Source organism: Phalaenopsis equestris, unplaced genomic scaffold, assembly GCF_001263595.1.
Source record: "Phalaenopsis equestris unplaced genomic scaffold, ASM126359v1 Scaffold000697, whole genome shotgun sequence".
NCBI classification, from domain to species: Eukaryota; Viridiplantae; Streptophyta; class Magnoliopsida; order Asparagales; family Orchidaceae; genus Phalaenopsis; species Phalaenopsis equestris.
Window position 1 is genome coordinate 954772 of NW_018165137.1, and position 9518 is coordinate 964289.

The window sequence follows — 9518 nt, forward strand, 5'->3', positions numbered from 1 at the left end:
GTAGCTCAACAGTTGAATCCCGTGAAGGTTCAGTTTGGGCACTGTAGCAGGTCTCAAGCAGTAAAGGGCGAACCACAACCTAGGAGTCGCAGAGCACGATCTAGGGTTCCATGGCAATTTTTGAAAGCATGAACCCCTTTTTCACGTTATTTGAGACTTTTATTTTCTTCCCCCACACTTTTGTATTGAAGTTTGCCTCATTTTTCATATATTTTTCTTTTCTGATAGCCGTTGAAGGCACCGGACTAGCGTTGGATGCGTCAAAAGTGATTTGAAAGCTTTCATATGAGTTTTATCATGAAATCAGCAAGGGGAAAGTGAGATTAAGGTGTTAGAAAGAGTTGGGGAGAAAATTTGTGATTTTGGAAAAGCAAATATATGTCGTAATGCCCTTCTGAGGTATGTTTTGGCAATTAAAGTACATTTTTGGTTTTATGCATATTATGAGTCAAATTTTATGAAATCTTATCTTGTCTACGAACCCCAGGTTGCCTATACGAGGCAACGAGTTCGAGGCAAGCATATGGGCACTTGTCATAAGGTTGTTCGGTCACGTCAGATGAAATAATTGTGTTAATTTAAGAAAAAAAATCTTTTATAGGTTTTCATATGATTTTTATTTTGATATAGATGCATTTAGAATTTCTGTATATTCTAAAGGGACACCTGCAATTGAATGTATGAATGTATCTTTACTTTTCTTAAAATACATGTAATGCTATGATCATGCTATGCTACATATGACTATGATAATGATATTAATTCCATGCATGTATTCATTTATTATGATTCTTACCTCATGCCTATGATATTTGCAATGCCTTATAAATGTTTGATATAGAAATGATAATTCAAATGTCACAATGAATGCATTGATAAACTATTACATGATTGTTTGCAAGTACATCATGCAGGGATGTAGTATTCCTGATCCCTAATATTTATACAGAGACAAAACTCTGGGAACCATTAGAATTAGCCAGTGAAAAAACGTTAGAGAATAGTGAGAATCAAAGGGGCTATTGATAAATGTTATGTCTGGGAAGCCTAACCTTTATCGACAGTTTATATTGTCTTTGGGGCAGAGTGATGATTCATTATAAAAGAACAGGAAAATAGTTGAATCTTATACATTAAACAAGTCACATTACCATGAATGACTTTTCTGAAATGACATTGCTATGATTATATACAATAAACAGTTTATGAACATGCTTTAGATTATACTTATGTTTTTATGCTTACGACTTACATGTTACACTGTAGTCTTGATTTTTATACTTTCTGCTCTTTTTTCATGTTCTCTACCATGCTAATATGTTTTTACTTGTGTATATAGACATGTTATTTTTCTACGAGCATATATGTTTTTTTTTTCAATTTATTTTAGCTCTGAAAATTTCTCTGAGCTCGTTGTGCTCATTCTTCATTGTTGTTTTTTAGGTAGGGGCAACGGATACCGAGGTGAGTAGCCAGATGTATGTTTGTACAGGTTTTGCATGATACTTTTGAGAGTTTATATATATATTTTGGGTACGTACATTCATTACGTTGGATTTAAAAACTCTGTATAGTTTATATGTTTTGATGTTATGATATTACATGCTTCTGAAGAAGAATATAAATGAATTATGAAATATAATGTATCATGTATATTATGACAATTTAGTTAGACTGATTCATTATCTACTGGGTCATGATTATAAAAGTTAGGACGATTGCTTGTGACAGTTGGTTGATAAAATTGCCAGTATCTTTCACACCACGATTGACCCTACCATGGTGGTTAGTTGTGGTGTGATAGAAAGTGATATCATAGCAGGGTTATTAGATGAAAAGAATAATGGAAACATGTTGAATTTTGAAAAAGTAAGAATGAGATCAAATATGAATTGATTTATACAAAACTATAGTTTGATAAATTTGTGGCGGGCATTCTATACGACTTAAGGTATCATGTATGTATAACACATTATTATCTGAGAAATTGCATTTAAATAATAAATTGTGCCAATACAGATTAACATGCTTGAAGATGAATCAGAAAGTACTGATGGCCAACTTCATAGGTCAAGTGTCGAACATGAAGTAAGATATGAAAATGTACTAATCATATCATGTCAGTAAAACTATCAAAATAGTTAGTCAAATGACACAGTACATGAGATTCGTCACCCCCAGCCCATCTACGTACATCATATAATATTCGCTCGCTACATATATCAGGTTTACACCACTAACCCATGTAAAGGAAAGCCCATCGGCCTACTTTGCTGCCCAGGGTATCATATGTCCTTCAACCTGAATCATAGTAGCAAACCTTTCTTCCATAAACATTTCGCAGTATCATATTTTTCCAAATGGTTATGATGTACTCAGCATTACAGTGTATATGTAAAATATACATGTAAAATAAAATAGGGAAATCCACAGTATGCAATAAATTATCAATTTATATGCATCAATCAAAATAGAAATTGCATATTAAGTTATATGTAGTCATTTTAATGTAAGTATTTCATAATACATATAATTTTAATTACATTTTTATGAAATTTTGTATAACTCAAATTAGCACTTTTGATTCAAACAAATGAAATACCCCATGAAAATTCATATACATATGCCAAAATGTGTAGAGTAGTTAGAATAAATAATATATTAAAAGTTACACAGTAAAAGTTTCCAAAATACGGGGATATCATCAAATTTTAAAGCTTTAGGCAACTAAAGGTTTGAAAAACACACAAAAAATAAAAACATTAAAATCAGTGGTAGGTTAACGGTAGCCTACCTTAATTGAGTCAATTTTTCGAACAGACCCGTTGCATGAAAATCGAGACGTGGCCTCCAATAACCCTTCGTTTTCTCTGTCCCTCTCTTTCTCTCTCTTTTTTTTTCTTCTTCACGGTTTAAGAAAATAAAATGGCCACGGGAAGATTTTGGAAATGGGATTTAGATGGATTTTATATATAAAAATGCGCGTTATTTATAAGTGCAATTATGAGAATTGTTTCGATTAACATGTAAGTTTACTTTTTTTTTTTATCTTGAGACCTTGACTTTCAAACGATTTTGTCAGCAACCGTGGATTACTTCGTTCATAAGATTTTTATAGATCTAGGGTGGATTATTTGTTGAAGTTGTGAATTTTATTTGTTTGTTTGTTAGAGGTTCACTTTAAGTTTTACGATCTTTCAGATTTTATGAGTTTTGTTAATTTTTATTTTATTTGATTTTTAATTTTTCTTATTTGATTTTGTTAATAGGAGTGCCTTTTTAAATTTTATTTGATTTTTATTATTTTATTTTAATAGGATTGCCTTTTAATTTTTATCTGATTTTTTAATACGATTGTCTTTTAATATTAAATTCCTAATAAATTCAAACAACTTCCAAGACTTATGAAATTTTATAGAGGTGCTCGGAATTCTATTCTAAAAAATCGTTAAAATTTTCATATCGCTTTGACTTTATTCAAAATTTTTATGAATTATGATATTTATTTAGTTATTTATTTTAAAATATTAAAATTCAAGTGATTTCGTATTTTTTCTGATTTTTTTACTTTTTGTTGTATTTGTTTTTCAAATTAATTACCAATTTAAAAAGAAATTAAACTTTTTAAATGTTGGTCTTTGACCTTAGAAAAAATATGGGAGTTCCTTATGTTTAGAGGTTTTAATCATTCCAAATCTCTCCTACTTTTGATTTAATCTTAATTTTTAATGATTTTTTGATTGTTTAATGGTTTTAGTTATTTTAATAGTTACTTTTGAGTTAATGTACCTTGGTTTTATTTTTTTATTTATTTCTCCTTGTTTAAATTAATTGATATGATTTTATTTTATATTTTTTCAGTTTTATTTAATTAGTTATGCATTTTAAAATTTTGTTTTATTTTCATAGTATTTGTTTAAATAAAAAAAAATAAGTTCCTACTTAAACTGCGTGCTGACTTAGCTGCCAGCTCATTCTCGACCTTCGCTAACTTCTACGTGTTGCTCTGCGATTCACTGCCCATGCCTCTTTGGCACTAAATCTGGTTCGTTGGTCTTCTCTGCGTTCTCCCGTGTGATTTAATCTTTGTCAGCGGTTCCAACCATTCATTGTCTCCACGGGAACGAGTAATGCGAGCCATTCATGAGAAGACACTTGATACAAGCAATCCAATGCACGAACCTAAGATCAATACTGTTCGAAAGGATCTTTACAGGCCTATGGTTAGGATCCTACGACTAGATTTGGATGGATTTACAATTTCGTTCAAAAAATGAGTAAAACTGAGGGCCCTTATGAAGAGCGAAGACGTTTGTCCTAGATTGGGTTGATTGGAGAGGGTTGCCTTGACATGATGAAGCTTTTCTTTGAGTTAATTTGAACTCTCATTGACTCCTTGTACATTCTTGACCAAAAGGGTCTACGGTTGGTCTTGGATAGGGTTGGAGGGCTTAATACAGAGCAAAAATGGTTGGGGAATAAGTTTTGAGGTATGGTGACTTATTTGTTAAGTAAATTTGGAATTTTGGTGAGTTTGAATGAGCAACCGAGTTTGTCCTGGTGCGGCTTGGAGAAATTAGTGGAAGAGGTGAGGTAGGGCTTAAGGATCATGGAGAATTCCTTAGGGAGATTGACTAAGTAATTTGATAGAATTTTTGGCACAGCTTGGCTAAGTGAAATGGAGTATTGCTTGATGTTGATGTGATATCTCGTTTTGTATACCTGAGGGAACTTAAGCGAGAAGTCACGAACTGAATGGGGGGACATGAAGGGTTGGGAACACAAAAGGACACTTTAATGTACAAAAAGACGAGTAGGAGGGGCGACAGGGGCGGGACTGATTCTCCATGATCGTAGAGCGGCAATGTGGGAGGCTTGAGCGTAGAGGAGGAAGGAGGCTTCTAGATCAAGAGCTCGTGCGAAAGGAGCCAAAGTCAGAGCTCGTGCGAAAGAAGCCAAAGTCAGAGCTCTCAAGTGCAGAGGAGAAGGAGAAGCGAGCCACTTGTTTGCGGGTTAGAGCTCGACCGAGACTTTAAGGGTGAAAAAGCTTAATAATTTTGTTGATTTAATAAAGGGGTTTGCGAGCATGATTTAGCTCGACCAAGTTTATAAAAACGTAAAATTAATAATTTATTTAGTTGAATATATATATATAAATATATATATATATATATTGTAATATTAATAGAAAATTTTATTATTTAGGACTTTTGGTTAGAAATTTATATTTGGAAGGGAATAAAAGGAGGCAAAGTGTGCGAATTAGAGGAAGATTGACTCGAGTTGACTTCGGTCAGAAGAGTTTTCGTTTATATTATAGTTTAACTAATCAATAGCAAAACAAAGTTACTCAGGATTTGGTAAAGTAAAATAATAAATGTTTAATAATTAGATAATGTAAATTTAATAGCTAATTAAAATGATAATTAATTAAAGTTTTGTAATATGAATACCCTTGTTTATTATAAGAATACGTTTTAGAAGAGTCGATGTCAAAGCAAATCATGTGGCAAATTAATCTAATCAAGGTAAACACTTGTATACTCCATTTTGATTTATATGTTCGCTTCTTTAGAAGAGTCCACATTAAGGCAAACTATAGGCATCAATTTTGGAAGAGTCGACATCAATGCAAATCAAATAACAAATTAATCGTCATCAAGTGAGTATTCATACTTTTAATCTATAATAACATTTGGGTTCTTCTAAATTATTTTTCATTAATAATTAATGATATTTTTATAAGCTTTATTTTGATTTATCTATTCTTTTCTATATTGGTCATATTATTATAAATGTTTGTAGCTACTTACTATCATGCTTTAGTGAAAGCTATATATATATATATATATATATATATATATATATAGTTTATTGAAATGAAAGCACATAAATGATGTCTACATTGACTTTTTGTATGTGCATGACAGACTATGATGAAGTCTCCCCTTTATGATACTAGCGAGGGAATGCTAAGGTACCCGTGCGTAAATGAAAAAAAATATTGATATTGAATTACCTTAACTGTTACAATTTTAAGATAGTAATTTTGTGATCGTTGTACATAAAATGATATTGATATGTTATTGATATAGTAAAATTCGTTGAATAACATCATATTGTTGAAATATCAAATATTTTATTAATTTATTAAAAAATTATTAGACATGTATATTGCTTTCTTTTCGCTACTATTGTTGTAGTTTAAGAGCATAAGTATTTACTGGTTTGCTTAACTCACAGTTGTTTTGAACTAACTTTTCAAGTTTAATTAATTGATTAAAAGATGAGCGAAGAAAGAGAAAATATTTATAGAAGACACAGATAACTTGTAATGAGATAAATTTAATGATACTGCTTTAATTTAGTTTTTTTAGGGGCCTTTTCAATTGTTAATAACTAGTTATAGACAATAAATAGAGAAATCTTAGTTCCCACAAGACGACAGTTTGTACTCATCTTGGTTAATTCCAAGCCTTGGGTCAAGTTGTGAGAAAAGTTCTTTCAGAGACAATGATTTGGATTAATCTGGATGAAAGAGCTAATATGATAATTATAAGAAAACATTAATAATATAATTAAAAATTAAAGTTAATAGAAATTAATAATTATATCGATTCAGACAGAGATACACCCAAAATTATAGAAGACTGATAAAAAATGAACTACAACCTACTTTAAATGTTAATGCGATTGTCTTGACCTAGATGATGGCAACGATGACGCAGCAGATTCACGAGTCTAGATTGCTGCCAATTCGAAGTGATTCAGTCACTGTGGATAAGTATTTGAAAATATTTCAAGATTTACATCCACCGTTGTTTAAGGAATTAAAGATTCAATTGAAGTAGATAATTGACTGTTGTGAATTGAAAATATATTAGATAGTGTGTCCTATTCGGATATAAAAAGAGTACTGTTAGCTACTTTTGTGTTGGATGAAGAAGCTGAAAGGTGGTGGTGTGGGCATCATCATGAGCTAGGAGAAATACCCAACATGATAGTCAGTTGGGAGGAATTCGTGGAGTTATTCAGAGAGTGGCTTGTGTCTCTATTCGCTCAAAGACAGATGCTTGACAAATTCATCAAGTTGGTGTAGAGACAAAAAGACAATCATGTAGTACGGAACAAAATTTACAACACTATCTAACACTAATGCCATAATTGATCGCCACTGCAGAAAAAAATTGGATTCGATCATACAGTAGGTTCCTTTGGGGATCGATGAATTTATGGTATTAGTGGAACGAGCTAGAATAGTGAAAATCGATTATCAGCTTACTCAAAAGCGTAAGGAGACACAAGAGCAAAAATATTGATGAAGGAGAACATGTTGATCAATTAGAAAGATCCAATGGGAATATGTTCAAGTGCAATTCGGGTGAATTTAACAGAGGTATGACTCAGAGTACTGTAGTTAATTGTGCCAAATATGGAAGACAACAGAAGGGTGAATGTTTGATGGGCTCTAACACATGCAGCTTATGTCGTCAGCCTGATCATATAACAAGATAATGTCCATTATTTAACCAAAAGACCACTGATGATTAGGTGGAGCTCTTTCACAAAAGGTGGCAGGTGGGTAGAAAATGATAGTCTACAGGTTCAACTCCTACCCATGGTCAACCAAGCCAACCTGTTTCACCTTGAGCCTATTCTCTTACTCATAGTGAGCCTGAGGAACCTACTGTTGTGTTTTTCTAGCATGCTAGTGATGTCTTATGAGTATTGCGTATTTTCCTAGTTTACATCCTTATTTCAGTAACTGTGTGGTTATCCGAAGAATAGTTGAGTCCCCTTGTATCAGGTTTTTACCTTACAATGATTACTTTTCATCTTAATGAATGACTCTTAGTTTTTATCATTAAATTTATGGATAGCTAATGAGATGTAACTTGAGGTCCATTTTCAAATTTCGAGGACGAAAATTTGTGAGGAAGATTGTTATGTCTTGTTTTGTATACCATAGAGAACTGAAGCAAGGAGTAAGAAAATCGAAAGGGGGATATGAAGCGAGGGGTTGGGAACATGAAAAGATACTTTTGTATATAAAATGGCGAGTAAGAGGGGCAGCAGGGGCAAGATTGATCCATCTAGAGAGACGATGTTGGTGTTATGCGGTCGATCGAAGGAAGTAGCCTGTGCCCTAGCCAATCAGAGGAAGAAAGGAGGAGAAGAGCAGTGGCGTGGAAGGCTCCAGCGTAGAGGAAGGAGGCGTCAACTCTGAGAACTCGTGCAGGAGGGAGCTGAAGCCAGAGCTTTCGAGCACAGAAAAGGAAGGAGATAAAGCAAGTCACAAATGTTTGCTGGTTAGGGCTCAAGTAAGGTTTAAGGGTAAAGAAACTTAAATATTTTATTGATTTAATAAGAAAATTATATGTATATATATTGTAATATTAATAGAAGATTTTATTCCTTAGGACTTTTGGTTAGAATTTCAAATTTGGATGAGAATAGAAGGTGAAGTATGCGAGCTAAAGTAGGAAGAAGATTGACCCAAACAAACTTCGATATAAAATAATCTGAGTTTATATTATAATATAATCAATTAATTGCAAAATAAAGTTGATTAGGGTTTCATAAAGTATAATAATAGATATTTAATGCTTAAATGGTAATTTAATAGCTAATTAAAATAATAATTAATTTAAGTTTTGTAATATGAATACCCATATTTATTGTAGGCATCAACTTTAGAAGAGTCGATGTCAAAACAAATCAAATAACAAATTAATCGTCATCGAAGTGAGTATTTGTACTTTTTATTTATGATAGTATTTTGGTGTTTCTCAATTATTTTGCATTAGTAGTTAATAGTTTTAATATCTCTTTAATATATATATTTATATATATTGAAAGCTCAAAAAGACTAATATATTAACTAGAAAGAAAGATACAGATACAATGTGTTGGAGGGTGCCCAAACATGACACCCTGCCCACACCAAAACCAGAAAGGGTACCAAAACTAGAAAATACTGAAAAGTACATTAGAGACAAAAAGAAAAAGCCTAAAAATGCTGAAATACATAGTATCAGGTGGCTAGGGAGCAACCCAATTTGGTTTTGCCCTTGCCTCAGCTTCTAGGAAAGGAGCAAGCTAATAAGTTGGTAAGATGATTGCCATTGCTAGTAGTAACCAATGTATCATCTAATATGTTCCCGAACTGGAGTCGACCTCTATTCTTCTTCTTCCTCCTGGAATAGACCTGCCAATCCTCTTCCGAAGATTGACTCACCTGATTTTGGTCTATTGTGTATTGGAGATGTGCAGAGAAGCAGCTACATGTTGTACCGGCTGCTCTATTATTGGATCAAAGGAGCACTCTCATGTGTCTTGGCATGTAAGTGAGTCTTCTTCAATAATAGTGAGTGGTATGAGCACAACTGGATCTGTAGCTGTAGTATGTTGTTCTTCCTCAGGAACTCCGGTGTTGGGAAGAGGATCATGTTACATTTTCTCAATAGGGATAATATGTGGTTGTTCTTTAGTGATATTCGACCTTAGATAAAGATGCA

The 9518-nt window shown here is 32.7% G+C and overlaps 1 protein-coding gene across 3 annotated transcripts in view; it reads left to right on the forward strand.

Annotated features, from left to right (window-relative positions):
* LOC110030312 (ribulose-1,5 bisphosphate carboxylase/oxygenase large subunit N-methyltransferase, chloroplastic) overlaps nucleotides 1–9518 on the forward strand; it is a 51112-nt gene that overhangs the window by 35543 nt on the left and 6051 nt on the right. For 2 of the 3 annotated variants that reach the window (XM_020732969.1, XM_020732970.1), the window contains exon 10: nucleotides 1444–1464. The exons of the other annotated variant lie outside the window; for it this stretch is intronic. In XM_020732969.1, coding sequence (XP_020588628.1) covers nucleotides 1444–1464 — 21 coding nt within the window. The remainder of the gene's footprint in view (nucleotides 1–1443; nucleotides 1465–9518) is intronic. 3 annotated transcript variants of the gene reach the window in all.